At 38.4% G+C, this 17,125-nt stretch overlaps 1 protein-coding gene across 8 annotated transcripts in view; it reads left to right on the top strand.

Annotated features, from left to right (window-relative positions):
- Positions 1 to 17,125, top strand: part of AFF3 (ALF transcription elongation factor 3) — a 602,210-nt gene that overhangs the window by 381,220 nt on the left and 203,865 nt on the right. For all 8 annotated transcript variants that reach the window (XM_055122984.1, XM_055122987.1, XM_055122986.1 and 5 more), the window contains one exon: positions 11,314 to 11,350. In XM_055122984.1, coding sequence (XP_054978959.1) covers positions 11,314 to 11,350 — 37 coding nt within the window. The remainder of the gene's footprint in view (positions 1 to 11,313; positions 11,351 to 17,125) is intronic.

The following is a 17,125-nucleotide window of genomic DNA, read 5'->3' as shown; positions in this document are numbered from 1 at the left end:
TCACTTGGTCTTTTTCTAGTTCCTTAAAGTTAAGGTTATATTGTTCAAATGTTTATTGTTTCCTGATATAAGTCTGTATTCTCTGACTCCCCTCTTAGCATTGCTTTTTCTATTGCATGTCTTCTGCTAAGTCATGTCTTCATTCTTATTTATTTCCAGAAATAGTTTAATTTCCTCTTTGATTTCCTTATTGGCCCAGCATCATGCTATTTAGTCTGCAGATATTTGATTTTTTATCTTTATTTATGTGATTTATTTATAGTTTTATTATTTATAAGTGTGATCCAAAAAGATTGTTGATACAGCTTCAACATTTATCATTTTATCGATGCTTTTTTGATGTTTCTCCTTGTGAATGTTCCATGTGCCCTAGTATGGAGCCTATTAAACTGTAGGCTACTGTCCCAGCTGGGATTGGTAACTGAATATAGGGTGATCACATAAAACAATTTAAAATAAATTTTTATTTGTTTATGATTTGTTTATCTATTTTATAGACCATAGTCATGAGTGTATAAAATATAGTTTGCCTGAATAAAGAGAATAAAGGTCTTTCTTTATAAGTCAATATCATCATTTACAAGCATGAAAGATTTCTTTTTTTTATTCCATCCCATTATGAGTAAATGTACATGTGTATAGGTGAAATTTTTAACCTGGTTAAAATTCCATTCTGTTCTCATTATTTTTAAGCCATTTTTATTTAGCCACTGAGATTTCCTGCTACTAGTCCTTCTTTTGGATAGTTTTGGATACATCATTTGAGCATAAGAGCCAGCTTTTCTCAACCACCGTCCCCAGAACCACCCCACAAGTCCCCTCACCCACCATCTGTGCATGCATGCATGCGCACACATGCACACTCACACACACACACACACACACACACACACACACACACACACACACACACAAGCTTCGTTCCCGTGGCAGTAATCTCCCATTCTGATGATGTTGGCCATTTGTCATTCCCTGTTTATAATTTCTGTTTCCCTCATATTTGGAATATATAATGTGTTCAAGAGGAATAATATTAGAATTATTGGAGTCCCCAAAGAACAGGAAGGCAAATTCTATGAAGAAACAATTGTTAAATAAGCCATATATATGCCATATATATGAATTTCTTTTATTTAATAGAGCTAAACTTCTGGAATTGCAAAAATATTGTAAATCAGTGATACAGTGATAATGTAAAAACTTTTTTAAAAAAACTATTTTTACAGGTATGTAAGCTTAAAAAGTTGATATCATGGATAATTCTGTGCTAATGGATTTTAAGATTTACATGAAACTAATCAATTTTACAACTGTAAAATTTAATAAGAGTGAACAGAGTTAAAAAAAAAATTTAAGGACAGTGGGTGTGGTGCTGCCAGCAGGTAAACCTGTACCTGTGGGACAAGTGCATCAGCAGCGTGATGATGCCTTCAGACTTCCAGATACTCCCAAATTGCTGCTGTGCCTTTGGCCAGATCCCAACAACTCAGTACCAAGTTTACCAAGAATTGAACGGCCAAAAGTTAGGTATGTGGGAGACACACCCACAAACCACCTCTGGCTCAGCTATATAAGCTCATTTATTGGTCTTATCTCAGAGACCCATAAATCTCGAAAGATATCAAAAGATGCAGTTAGGGCCTATAGCACAGAGGTAGGTGGGAACTCATGACTGAGAGCTCCAGGCTTGCTTGGATCAGGACTCAGCCTCCTCCCCCCAGGTCCCCAGTTTTCCAGTAGCTTAGCAGTCACACCCACAAACTGCCCCTGATGCCATGTAGTCTCATCAGTGGCAGAGGCCCAGAGACTATAAACTAAAGCTCCCAGAAGAGAGCACCACAGAATGCCCTGAACCCGTGCCAGGCTGTCTTCATGGGGGCACCTTAGAGGGGCAGGTTGAGTTTCCCTCCCGCCCCAAGCAGAACCCCACAGGCAAAACCTGCAGAACCCAATCACCACCATGTGCAAGGCCACTCTCCTCACACTCAGATGAGCCTCATCCAAGATGGGATGAACCTCACCAGAGAGCAGATCAGCAGGAAAATCCAGATATGTGGGAACCATATCTCCCACCACCACATAATCTCATCAATGGCCAAAACCCAGAGACTATAAACTAAAGCTCCTGGGAGATAATGACACAGAATTTCCTGGACATTATATTCTATCCATAACAAGCAATACAAAACAAATCGTCTAGCCTTTTCAGCAGGTTTGAGTGGTGGTGAGACAGGTGTCAAAATACTGAATGTAACCAAAGTAGAGAGAGAGTATGGGGGAAATTGTCTGCCACACAAGCAGGAGAGGGGTTGGAATGGAGGGGAGTGGGGGAGTACTGGGGATTTTGGTGGTGGAAAGTGTACACTGGTGAAGGGATGGGTGTTTGATGATTATATGACTGAAGCTCAAACATGAAAGCTTTGTAGCTGTATCTCATGGTGAATCAAAAAAAAAGGGGATGTCAACATTCAGAATAGGATAAAAAAAAACAGTAATGTGGAGTTCATGCCCAATTCAATCAGCTTAATCAATGGCTGAATAAATAGCAGTACTCCTACATAATTTAAAAAATAAATAAATTAATTAAATAAATTTAAGGAGAGAATCTGGATAAGTCTATAGATGTATAAAAGTGTATTTTATCCTAAGAAAGGAAAGATTGGATTTATGTTAGAAAATATTATGGATACTGCATAAATGTAGTATTACTACATTAATAAATGTAGTATCACTCACATTAATAAAATACTGTAATAAAAATTAAAATAATTTTTTAAATGGATTAGAAAAACACCTGGTCAGATATATGATTAATGAAATATATTAATGAAATGTTAATTATTGTGAATGTATAAAATTTCTTAGTTGGATATAAGTAAGCAAACCTTTCTTAATAGAGAGTAACTATAAGCTCCAGAATGAATAGCATATTCAACACCAACAGCTGAGGCATTTGTCTTGTGTGGCTTCAAGACTATGAGTGTCCCAACCTGATGTCTGTCACTGAAGCCCTATTTCCTCTTCAAATATGAATGATATCCTGGCTGGATAGGTTATTCTTGATGAGGTGTTCATTTCATTGAATTTTTGAACTATAGCTCACTATTCCCTTCTACCTTGTAGCGTCCCACTTGATAGATCATCTGTGAATCTTACGGGTTTTCCTTTATATCTCAGTTCCTTTTATGATCTTGCTGCTTTAAACATTCTGCCTCTGTCTTTGGCTTTTATCATTCTGAATACAATGTGTCTTGGAGTTTTCCTAGTTGGGTCTGTTCTCACTGGGACCCTTTGAGTCTCTTGGGTCTCGGTGCCTATATTCTTAACTCTGAGAAATTCATCTATAATGTTTCTTTAACAGTTGTTTCTTCATAGAATTTGCCTTTCTATTCTTTGGGGACTCCAATGATTCTAGTATCGTTCCTCTTGAACTCATCCCATTGGTCTGTAATATACTACACATTTCTTTTCAGACTATATTCCACCTTCAGTTGTTTTCCAGAGGAATCTCACTCCTCTTCTAAAGACAGGAGTCACTTGATCTAAGGCCCACTCTGACCCAGTGTGGCTTCCTCATACAATAATCTTCCCTGCTTCGACCTGAACACCTACAGACTCTGAATAGACATGATCATTTGGAGGACATTATTCATCCCAGGATCTGTCCTCAGCTTTTCCCCTTCCCTCATAACACACATCTAATTGGTTTTTCATGTCTACCTTACTTCAGATTATAATCCACATATTAATGCTTGCCCCCACTCTCCCAGTTACCACCTAGGCCAAAAGAGACCTCACCTTGATAAAGAAAGATGCCAGTTGCTCCCCCCCCACCACCACCGCATTCTAGCTCTTTCCACACTTAAACTCTACACCAAGCCATAATCACGTTAATCTTTTTTTAATTAATCAATGTTAATTTCTTTTAAACATCGTGTTGACTTTCTTTTTTCTCTTTTTTTTATTGACTCACCATGAGATACAGTTACAAAGATTTCATGATTGAGTTTCAGTCATGCAATAATCAAATACCCATCTCTCCACCAGTGCACATTTTCCACCACCAATGTCCCCAGTATCCTTCCCGCCACCCCATCCCACCCCTCCCCCTGCCTCCATGGCAGACAATTTCCTTCTTAATCTCTCTCTACTTTTGGGCATTATGGTTTGCAATACAGATACTGAGAGGCCATCATATTTTGTCCTTTATCTACTTTTAGTACACATCTCCCATCCTGAGTGATCCCTCCAGCCATCATTTACTTAGTGGTTCCCTTCTCCATCCCAGCCGCCTTCTCCCCTGCCCTCCACTGTTTATGAGGCAGGCTTCCAACCATGGATCAATCTTCCTGGCCCTTGTCTCTACTGTCCTTGAGTGTTAGTCTCATATTATGTTATTTTATATTCCACAAATAAGTGCAGTCATTCTATGTCTGTCCCTCTCTTTCTGACTCATTTCGCTTAGCATGATAGGCTCCAAGTCCATTCACTTATAAGCAAATTTCATGACTTTATCTCTCCTAACAGCTGCATAGTATTCCATTGAGTCACATTAATCTTGTCCTATTATAGCTTCCTAGCCATTCAGCCTCACCTTTAATATGCTTTTTATTCTCCTCACTGTAGCCCCAACATTATTTTCAAGGCATAAGTTTCTTATTGTTGTTGTTATTCAGAACTTTCCAATGGCATTCTCCCCACAAACTACAGTGCAAAATCTGTAGAGGTTTTGCACATAATCTTACCAGAGCAATTCTGAATCCTAACAAAACATTTGAGTAAGAATTTTTGTTATATAAAGATAATCATGGTATTAATCAAATTGCTGACATAAGTGAGCAAAAATACCAAAGTGTATTCAATTGTGACTTTCCAAAAAGGAAAGTACATACTTGTTTAGTTTTGCTAAATGTAAATAATTAATAGCTTCTGAGATTAAATTGAGACCTCAGATCATTGGTACAAAATATCATTTTCTAAGACATAAAGTTGCAAGCGTCTTATTTTTTCCACCCAAAATGATGCATTATTAATTATATAATAAAAGGCACAGAATTTCAAAATTAATTTTAACGTGTCTTAATTAGTACTCCTGTACTATTTTATGAAATTTTTTACCTCTACATCTTTTTGCCTTGGCCAGGAAAGAATAATGATTTTACTGAGCATAGGAATACTGATTTAAATACATCTTTTCTTTCACAATAAGTACTGTTAATATGTTCTGTAGTAGTGAGACAAGAGTAAATGGTGTTCTGTTTCTGTTGTAACAAATCACCACAAACGTGGTGACCTAAGAAAACATGAATTTATTGGCTTGCAACTCTAAAAGTAAGAAGTCTGGAATTACTTACACAGTGCTAACAATCAAGGTGCTGGCAGAGCTGAATTCCTTCTAAATGTTCTAGGGTAATATTTCTCATCTGGGGCCATATGGCCTCCTAAGAGCCCCTAGAATATTCCAAGGGGAACACAGGTAAAAATCACAAAAGTGGGGAATTATAACATAAAAGTATTAAGGATGGAATCCATAGGACAAGGGGGCGAGGTCACAGGAAGGAAACAAGATCAAAGGGACCCATGTGGGAAAAGTTGGGAAACAGCTCTCAGGACTCTTAGTTGGTTCATTGCCATTTAGGACTCCTAGGGGCTGCCCTTGTCAAAGCTAACGGCCCTGTCACTCAGGACTGTCCTGCCACCTTTTCTGCTTATGGCCCTTTGTTTTGGACCTACCTAGATAATTCAAGATAATCTACCATCTCCAAATCGCAAAGTTAATCCTGTCTGCAAAGTCCCTCTTGTCCTGGGAATTGGGCTATGGACATCTTTGAAGAAGCCATTGTTCTGCCTATCCCAAGGACTCTCATTAATTTTCATACATTGCCCTCTTTGTCCTGTATACCAACTAATTAGTATTCTGGCAGTTGGAGGCTTTCAGTTCATTTCTTAGATTATTAATGTTTCAGATTATCACCATTGCTAGTGAGTAACTACCAGAATCATTTATGGAATTTAAGGGGGCAACTCCAAAATGAATGATGAACAATCAAATTAAACGCTTACTAAGATTAAAGGAGCTATTTGACTTCACATGGAAGGTAAATTTATGTTTGTTAAACTTACCAGGACCACTAAATTAATTAGCCAAATGCTTTCAAAAATGTTTCTAAAATTGCCTGGATAGTAAAGGAAATAATATTTAGTAAAGTCAGTTGATACTGAACTTAGATTTTGTTTCTATTCTCTGAAGATCTAATTTGGAATCACAATTCCCTTGACAGACACTACCAGATATTTCTGCTTCATTGTTCAAATCTCACTAGTAATTTAATTTGAGAAAGAAAAGAATGCATGACTCCTTTTAACTGGCTCCATTACCAGGCATATCAGTCAGGAAAAAAATAGATGAATTTGCTTTGTCCTTTTGCCTTCATTTCTATAGTAGTCTTTGTAGGTTTTAAAATGCAAAAACCTGGAAATTGTAAAACTTTCTCTATCCTCTGAAGGCTATGTTCAAATCTAATGGCATTTTAAAAATATTTCACATGGTAATGAATTGCTGAATCTGGTGGGCTCAGACTCAGTCTGATAGTTTTCTTGCTAATTGATTTTTAAAATGAATGTCAAGAAATTCTGAAGACAGATATGAGTATTCTCTTGCTGTTCTCTAGAAAAAAACTAGAATGAATACCAAATGTGAAGGAAAGTTTATTGTAAATCTTAGTAGCTGGACTGCTAACATGCTTCAAAAAGTACCAAAAACTGTTGGAGGTCAAACTGTATGGCTAGCATTTCTTCAAAATAAACATTTAAACTAATTTCAGTTGTTTTAAGCTTTATAGGCCAGAAATGAGAAGGAAGTGATTAGTAGGGATGGAGGAAAACCAAACCTGACAAAGCCCATTGTGTTTCTTTCTGTGGGGAGCTGCAGAAATAGGAAGCACATACCCATTCTACAGAATAGGGGGCACATACCCATTCCTACAGATAGGGGGCCGCATACCCATTCCTACAGAACAGGGACCACATATCCATTCTACAGGACAGGGGGCGCGTGCCCATTCCTGCAGAACAAGGGGTGCATTCCCGTTCCTGCAGAACAGGGGGCGCATGGCACATACCCATTCCTACAGAACAGGGAGTAAATATCCACTTCTTGCTGAGCACAGTTCCAGATGGACTAACAGATATGCAAGGGAAGGTGTGAGGGGAGCGACCCTTGTCGTTTTAAGAAATGTCCTCTCAGCACATCATCCCCCATCATAGCATAGACTAAGAACTACGATGTTTTACCGACCTGGGGTGCATATAGTTCTCGTACTTTAAAAGCCCTAGAACCTGAATATATTTTGCAGTTGGTGACATCTTACAATTGATTGGTACCAATTTGCTTTCATGGTAGTACTAGGCATAATGCAGCTTTGTCTGCATTTGATGACAAATTGCATTGGTTTGTGGCAATGTTTTATTGAATTACTTTCTTGGTACTAGTGTCCTTCAGTCTGTCTTAAGCAAAATGACTTCATCAGACTGTACCCTCCTTCTAAATATCACATATAAAGAAGCTGTAGGAGTCTCATGTACCAAACACAAGTTTAGATGTTGGGAAATCATGATTAAAATAAAGAATAAATTTCTATGTCCCAATATTTTTCTAGGTCACAAGCAGTGATTCTTCCTGATGACCCATACTGGGAAACCTCAACTAAAGATCCTAAATATTCTAAATATTCTAAAGATTCACTTTAGAAATAACTTGCTATGGGAGCAAATTATTAGCTAAAGTAAACAATTTTTTTACTTTACCATTCCCTGAATTTTCCTCAATACTTTGTGTCATTTAAATGTAAGCCTTAATCAGATGAAGCCACCATTAAGTCAATACATTAAGAAAGTTGTGTTTTTACACACATTTTAAAATGGCATACTTTGAATAGTACAGTTTATATTATTTGCTTTCTGCTTCAATAGGCTGAATTTTTATTTTAGAGTACCAGTTGGAAAGGTTGTTCCTGTAATGGGATTATGACACGCTCAAGACCAAAGCAAAAGCAAGTAATTTCTTTTGCAGTTCCAGAAGATTTCAAAGAGCAGTTAATGGTTAAGAAGAACATAGTTAGCCAGGCAGAAAACAGAAAATAGCAGAATACACATTCTAAGAAGAGGAACCAAGGAAAGTATTCAGTGGCTTGAAGCATTCTTGCAACAAAGTGCATGCATCATTTCTTCCTTGACACTGCTGTTTCTCTGTACTCCCATGCCCCATTGTCAAGGGTTTTGTGTTCTTGCTGATGTTGTGCCTAAGCAGCCCAGCAGAGTCCTGCAGACCTAGGGGAGGATTCAAGGGAAATGCACAGATGGGACCCAGAATGCCCCACACATTCCCTGAGATGTTCCCAAAGGGACAAAGGCCTCTGAGACAGAAACTCTGGGTGTGTAGGTATCAGGGAGGAAGCAACAGGACTCAGCAAGTGAAAGAATTTCGGTCTGGCCCACTTGAAGAAGGAGTTTGGCACAGGCTGAGAAGGCAGGGTCTGTAGTCAGGACCACCAGGAGAAGTTGACTGTATTGTTTCTCTCAGCTGCCCACTTGGCTCTCTACGTAAGAGTCCTGGCTGTGATGTTGCCAAGGAAAAGGCCTTGAACTCTGGCTGCCTCTTGGCTCTCTCAGTCTCTTCAGAGCATGCATTACTGACAATTTATGATCCCCAGGTAGAGTCTGTCCTTTGCTCTGAGTGGAAGGCAAAATGCCTCCTTTCTGGATGATCTTTTTCTCTTCAGTTGTTCCTTAGCTTATGGCTTCCTGAAATTAACTGACAGGTGTTTCCCATCTGACTGAGCCCTTTGTGAGCAAAGAATTGGAACAGATGTTTCTGTAAATAAGATATACATATACAAACTCATTAAAAAAAAAGATGTAAAACACCCTTAGTGAGGAACTACACATAAATGCTGCAGTGAGGGAGTGCTAAACACTTACTAGTATGGTTGTAATAATATGGAAAAGTAGGGTTTAAAACCAGAAGATAACAAGTGCCAGTAAAAATATGGACAAACTTTAGTTCTGCTGGTTTGCATGTAAGAATGCAAACATTTCAGGCACTGTGAAGACAACTTTGGAACTCCTCAAAAAGTTTAACAGAATTTCTACAAGATATCACAATTCTTCTTCTAGGTATAAAAACAGGGAAAAAAAGTTGTTGTAAGCAGGTACTCAAATAACTGTAGATGTATGTATGTTCACAATAGTATTAACAAGAACAAAAGGTACAGAAAATCTCCAAATCCCTTGACAAATGGGAAAACAAACTATGTGTATGCAGTGTATCATTGTCAGCCATGCAGTAGTAATGAGGCACTGACAGTTTATGATGTGGATGAACCCAAAACTTGGAGTTAAGTGAAAGAAGCCAAATGCTCTGGTGACATATTGTGTGATAGTCTGCGCATGTGCAGAGCCATAAGAGTTAAGTTGCTAGAGACCACGCATATTGGTGATTGCCAGGGACTTGGGAGAGGGAGAAAAGGAAGACAGTGCTTCTGTTCACAATAGCCAAAGTGTGGAAACAACCCAAGTGCCCTAAAACAGATGACTGGTTAAAGAAACTTTGGTACATCTACACAATGGAATGCTATGCAGCTGTTAGGAGAGATGAAGTCATGAAATTTGCTTATAAATGGATAAACATGGAGAGTATCATACTAAGTGAAATGAGTCAGAAAGAGAGGGACAGACATAGAGGGACTGAACTCATTTGTGGAGTGTAGGGTAGCATCACATGAGGCTGACACCCAAGGGTGGTAGATACAAGAGCAAGGGGGATTGCACCATAGCTGGAAGATTGCTTCATGAGTGGAGGGGAGAAGCAGATGGAAAGGAGAAGGGATCACTAAGAAAATGATGGCTGGAGGAACCAGTTGGGATGGGAGATGCATGCCAAAAGTAGATAATGGACCAAACATGATGACTTCTCAGTGTCTTTGTTGCAAGCTATAATGCCGAAAAGTAGAGAGAGAGTATGGGATATATTGTCTGCCTTAGAGGCAGGGGGAGGGTGGTAAAGTGGGGGTATACCTGGGATATTGGTGGTGGGGAATGTGCACTGGTGGAGGGATGGATGTTTGATCATTGTGAGATTGTAACCCAATCCTTAAAGCTTCTAACTGTTTCACAATGATTCAATAAAAATTAAAAAATTTTAAAAAAGAGGAAGACAGTGCTTAATACTTTATAAAGCTCATTAGAATATTTTATTTCTTTTGTAAGCAGACATAGTAATTGTACAATATTTTTAATTCAGTCTCACCAAACTCTTCATTTTTATAATGTTTAAACTTCTGTAAATTACACTTCTATAAACAAATGAAAAGCCCGTAATATATAAGTGATGGAGAAATGTATTGCCAGAATTGGATAATAAATGAGCACATTCATGTAAATATTCATCATTACAGTAATTGATATAGACTGCAGCAAGTGATCACCTGAATTTCACTGTATAATCACCAAGGATTTTATGCCAATAGAAACACTGGGATGTGGGGACCAGAGTGACAGTATAGTGGATTGGGCACCTGGGTTCAATCCCTAGCACCACATTTTGGTCCCCTGAGCACTGCCTGTAGTAGTTTCTGAGTACAGAGCCAGGAGTTACCCTCTGAATTCTGCTGGTTGTGGCCCAAAAACAAAAATAAATGGGGTATGACCATTACATGAAACGTTTTTTATAGTTTAAGTGACATAGTTACAACAGTGTTAGAGATCATTGTATTTTGTACAAAGTTACTATGCCCCACTACCACCAAAGTGCTAAAGATCCTCTATCACTGTCCCTTTGTCACCTCTGGTCTAATCTTGATATGCCCTCACTGCTTGTTAGTATGCAACCATTGTCAAGGGTTTGTCATTGTTCTACATGATCGAGTTCCTTGTTTTATCTCTCTCTATTCCACAGATGAGTGCAATCATCCAGTATTTGTCCTTTTCTCTCTGATTTATTTCACTTAGCATAATACCCTCCAGTTCCAATTATATTGCAGCAAAGTGCATGATTTCTTCTTTTCTTATAGCTATAGTATTGCATTGTGTCTATCTACAACAATTTATTCATCTATCCCTCTGTCATTGAATATTTGGTTTGATGTGAGACTGTTTTAATTATGCCAGTATTAAAAATGTGAAACAGTTATGCAGTAGCAATGATTATTTGGTAAAATACAGTTGTTTCCAAATGACCAGTAATATATCTCATGTTAGGCTTAAATTTTGAAAGTCAAAACAAAAAAAAATTAATTGATTTTTTTTATTTTTTAGGATTCTCAGCTTGTTTCCTCTGGACACAATAATCCAAGTAAGAAATTTTTCTCTATGATTTCATCAAGGTGATGGTGGGGTAAAGAGAAATACACGCGGTAGACCATAGGTTAAATATTTACATTAAAAACAAAATCAGATAGGGCAAAAAAGAGAGTCCAAATGCATAACTTTTATAATGACATTAAGCATTTCTCTATATTATTCAGGGGAAGGAGACACAAACATAAGATGCTAAATTTCAAGTTATTTTAAGAGGAAAGAACAGCATATTTTATTATGGTGTTACTCCTGCCCTAGATAAGGAGAAAATGTAAACTCAGATATTGGGCTATTGAAAGAAAATTGGTCTGTCTGAAAAGAAATCCAGTTAAAAGATTTCAAGAAAATGGCCTTATAAGAAAACCGTAACCTCTTCCATATAGACAAACTATAATATTTAGAAAGGCTAGGTTTTGTTATTAGACCCATAGCTGACAAAAAAAAAATGGGTATTGTCATTCAAAATAGGAAGCTATCATTTTGTGAAGTGGAAATTTCTTTTCTCTTTTTTTGAATACTACTAATTGGTGGTGATGTTTTGTTGAATGTTAAAAATGTGAGAGTTACCCTCGTCATATTCTGAAAGCACACCCACCATGACTGGGCTTTGTTCCTCTATTGACTAGTCAGTCAGCTGAGAGTACTAGGCTGAGACTTGCCAATTACAAAGCTAAATTTAACATTAAAAGCATTCTAAGCTAGCTAGAGTTGTGTTTGTGGACCTGAGGATCAACCATTAAACATCTGTGAGGACAGAAGGGCTGGAGGAAAAAACACATCCAGACAAATGTGTTAGAAGCCCAGACTTGTAATACAAGCTAGAGACAGGTCAGGGAGAGGGATGTTAACTTAAAGATGCACCCACATCGTTGCTTAATTATCCCACTCTCTGTGAAGATTTGCTGAGAGCACAGACACCAGGAAAGAGACGAGATTCCAAGGGATTTGAATGGTAAAGAAAATAATAAGTTCAATAGCAAAGAAAATACCGAAAAAGACTAGAAGAAATGAATGAGGTGTGCAGATATCAGCATTAGATTCCAAGTCTGGAGCATACTGAGGAGTTTCCATTCAAATATAAACAGTTCAGGGTAAAGAAGGCTCTAATAGGTGAATAAATGGACCTTCCTCTACTTGGAGATTTTGACATAGAGAACAAAGGAATAAGTAAGGAGTCTCTTTTGTGTCAGCACCTTTATGTATGTTATTCCTCTTATGCCTAACGCTGGCTCTGAGGTAGGAATTATCATCTCTACTTTGCACATGATGAACTTGAAATTCTCAGGTTAATAACTAGGAAGTGTCATGTGAATAAAAATGGATGACAGCTATGATTTAAATTCCATGATCTCTATCTCAAAGACAATAGACTTTCCATCCCACTACCTTGACCTCAAGGTTGAATTTATTACTTCTCTCTAAAATTGAATTCTTGCCCAAATACTGCATGCTATGATTTTTATATATACCTGGTATATTTTAATGACATGCCATAATCCATACATACTTATGCCATAATCTAGAGTATGTAAAAGCAGATCCATTCTCATGAGGGGCCATCTGTTTTGTGTGCATTTGAAAACCAACTACATCTCTATCAGATAATATCACTGTCTTAAACTCTGGAGGGCATGATTGGATCTTTAGGAGAATCGGTCCCTCAGTATCTTTGGTATAAATAAAACCATTACTTAATTAACTATATAACTAAAATAATGGAAATAAAGCCATGAAGGCTTTGATAACAAAACAGGATGCTACAAAAAATAACCAAAAATTAAAAAAAAAAAAAGAAACTCAGTTTCTTGCAGTAGAGAAGACCAAACTCTTAATGACACAGGAAAAAGAGAATTGAAAAAGAATGAAATATCAGGAAAGTCTTCAGTGGCAGGGGCAGGAACAATCCCAGAGGAAGCCTGCACCTCATCTTGGAAGAGGCATGGGTTGTGGGCACCCATAGGAGAACACCAGAGTTCTCCCACTGTTACCACTCCACTTCCATCCATGCTGGTTCTCAGGAAGAGTATTTATTAGTGATTTTATCCCAAAGACCAAAAAATGTTCATTATTTGCTAAAGATAAAATAAACATCTGTTCTTCTTTTTTTTTTTTAATTTTATTTATTTTTAATTAGAGAATCACCGTGAGGGTACAGTTACAGATTTATACACTTTTGTGCTTATACTTCCCTCATACAAAGTTCGGGAACCCATCCCTTCACCAGTGCCCATTCTCCACCACCCGTAAACCCAGTGTCCCTCCCACCCTCCCCAATCCCATCTCCCCCCCACCCCACCCTGCCACTGTGGCAAGGCATTCCCTTCTGTTTTCTCTCTCTAATTAGCTGTTGTGGTTTGCAATAAAGGTGTTGAGTGGCCGCTGTGCTCAGTCTCTAGCCCTCATTCAGCCCGCAACTCCCTTCCCCCACATGGCCTTCGACTACAATGTAGTTGGTGATAGCTTCTCTGAGTTGACCTTTCCCCGGAACGTGAGGCCAGCCTCGAAGCCATGGAGTCAACCTCCTGGTACTTATTTCTACAGTTCTTGGGTGTTAGTCTCCCACTCTGTTATTCTATATACCATAGATGAGTGCAATCTTTCTATGTCTGTCTCTCTCTTCCTGACTCATTTCACTCAGCATGAAACTTTTCATGCCCATCCACTTAACTACAAAATTCTTGACCTCCTTTTTTCTAACAGCTGCATAGTATTCCATTGTATAGATGTACCAAAGTTTCCTCAACCAGTCATCCGTTCTGGGGCATTCGGGTTTTTTCCAGATTCTGGCTATTGTAAACAGTGCTGCGATAAACATACATGTGCAGATGTTGTTTCGATTGTACTTTTTTGCCTCTCTGGGATATATTCCCAGCAGTGGTATTGCTGGGTCAAATGGGAATTCAATATCTAATTTTTTGAGAATCGTCCAAATTGTTTTCCAGAAGGGCTGAACCAGTCGGCATTCCCACCAGCAGTGAAGAAGGGTCCCTTTCTCCCCACATCCTCTCCAACAGCGGTTGCTTTTGTTCTTTTGGATGTGTGCTAGTCTCTGTGGTGTGAGGTGGTATCTCAAAGTTGTTTTGATCTGCATCTCTCTGATGATTAGTGATGCAGAGCACTTTTTCATGTGCCTTTTGGCCATTCGTATTTCTTCCTTGGTAAAGTTTCTGTTCATTTCTTTGCCCCATTTTTTGATGGGGTTGGATGTTTTCTTCTTGTAGAGTTCAACCAGTGCTTTATATACCATTGATATCAACCCCTTATCTGATGGGTATTGTGTAAATATCCTTTCCCATTCTGTGGATAGTCTTTGGATTCTGGTCAATGTATCTCTTGCGGTGCAGAAGCTTTTTAGTTTAATGTAGTCCCATTTGTTGATCTCTGTTTTTACTAGATTGCTTAGTTCCGTGTCACCTTTGAAGATACCTTTATCTTCAATATCGTGGAGGGTTTCGCCGACCTTGTCTTCAATGTACCTTATGGTTTGTGGTCTAATGTTGAGGTCTTTAATCCATTTTGATCTGACTTTTGTGCATGGTGTCAGGTCAAGGTCTAAACCCATTTTTTTGCATGTGGTTGTCCAGTTGTGCCAGCACCATTTGTTAAAGAGGCTTTCCTTGCTCCACTTCACATCTCTTGCTCCCTTATCAAAGATTAGATGGTCATACATTTGGGGTTGTGTGTAGGGATATTCCACCCTGTTCCATTGGTCTACGGCTCTGCCTTTGTTCCAGTACCATGCTGTTTTAATTGTTACTGCTTTGTAGTAAAGTTTGAGGTTGGGGATGGTGATGCCTCCCATCATCTTTTTCCCAAGAATTGTTTTAGCTATCCTTGGACGTTTGTTATTCCATATGAATTTTAGGATTTCTTGATCCTTTTCTTTGAAGAGTGTCATGGGTATATTTATAGGGATCGCATTGAATCTGTATAATGCTTTAGGGAGTATTGCCATTTTGACAACATTGATTCTCCCTATCCACGAGCAGGGTATATGTTTCCATTTCCTCATGTCCTCTTTGATTTCATGGAGTAGCGTTATGTAGTTTTCTTTGTAAAGGTCTTTTACTTCCTTGGTTAAGCTGATTCCGAGGTACTTGATTTTCTGGGGCACGATTGTGAATGGGATTGCTTTTTTCATGTCCCTTTCCTCTGCCTCATTGTTTGCATATATGAAGGCCATGGATTTTTGGGTATTGATTTTGTAGCCTGCAACTTTACTGTATAAGTCTATTGTTTCTAAGAGTTTCTTAGTAGAGGTTTTAGGCTTCTCTAGATATAGTATCATGTCGTCTGCAAATAGTGAGAGTTTGATTTCTTCCCTTCCTATCTGGATGCCCTTAATCTCTTTTTCTTGTCTAATAGCTATCGCAAGTACTTCCAGTACTATATTGAAGAGGAGTGGTGAGAGTGGGCATCCTTGTCTTGTGCCTGATCTCAGAGGAAAGGCCCTTAGTTTTTCCCCGTTGAGGATAATGCTTGTCGTAGGCTTGTGATAGATGGCTTCGACTATCTTGAGGAAAGTTCCTCCAAACCCCATTTTGGCGAGGGTTTTCATCATGAAAGGATGTTGGATCTTGTCAAATGCTTTCTCTGCATCTATTGATATGATCACATGGTTTTTATCTTTACTTTTGTTGATATGCTGATTATGTTGATTGATTTCCGAATGTTTAACCATCCTTGCATCCCTGGGATGAATCCCACTTGGTCGTGATGTATAATCTTTTTGATGAGTTGTTGGATCCTACTTGCCAGTATTTTGTTGAGGATCTTCGCATCGGTGTTCATCAGGGATATTGGTCTGTAATTTTCTTTCTTAGTGATGTCTTTGTTTGCTTTTGGTATTAGGGAGATGTGTGCTTCATAGAAACTGTTTGGGAGATTTCCTGTTTTTTCAATTTCCTGGAAAAGTTTGAGGAAAACAGGCAGCAGGTCTTCTTTAAATGTTTGGAAGAATTCGCCAGTGAAGCCATCTGGGCCTGGGCTTTTGTTTTTGGGGAGGTTTTTGATCACAGCTTCAATTTCCTTAACATTGATGGGTCTATTCAGGTATTCCAAGTCTTCTTTGTTCAGTCTTGGGAGATTGTAAGAATCGAGGAATCCATCCATTTCTTTTAGGTTCTCCTGTTTTGTGGCATATAGACTTTCGAAGTAGTCTCTAATGATCTTTTGAATCTCACTGGTTTCTGTTATGATGTCCCCCTTTTCATTTCTGATTCGATTTATTAGGGTTCTTTCTCTTTCTTTCTTTGTGAGTCTTGCTAGCGGTTTATCAATCTTGTTTATTTTCTCGAAGAACCAGCTCTTTGTTTCATTGATCTTTCGGATTGTCTTTTTGGTTTCCATGTCATTAATTTCTGCTCTAATTTTTATTATTTCTTTCCTTCGATCTGGTTTGGGTTCCCTTTTCTGGTCCTTTTCTAAGGTCTTGAGTCGTGAAGTCAAGCTGTCTATGTGGGCCCTTTCTTCCTTCCTGAGGAATGCTTGGAGAGCTATAAATTTTCCCCTTAACACGGCTTTAGCTGCGTCCCATAGGTTTTGGCAGCTCGTGTCTTCATTCTCATTTGTTTCTAAGTATTTTTTGATTTCTTCCTTGATTTCCTTCCTGACCCACTCATTGTTCAACATTGAATTGTTTAATTTCCAAGTGTTTGACTTGATTCTCCGTGTCAGTGAGTGGTTAGCTTCTATCTTCAGTGCATCGTGGTCTGAAAAGATGGTTGATACAATTTCTATTTTTCCGATTCTATTGAGGTATGTTCTGGGG

The sequence above is a fragment of the Sorex araneus genome, chromosome X (genome assembly GCF_027595985.1).
Source record: "Sorex araneus isolate mSorAra2 chromosome X, mSorAra2.pri, whole genome shotgun sequence".
Lineage (NCBI taxonomy): Eukaryota > Metazoa > Chordata > Mammalia > Eulipotyphla > Soricidae > Sorex > Sorex araneus.
The sequence above is the reverse complement of the archived record's forward strand: the minus strand, read 5'-3'. Positions and strand labels throughout refer to the sequence as shown.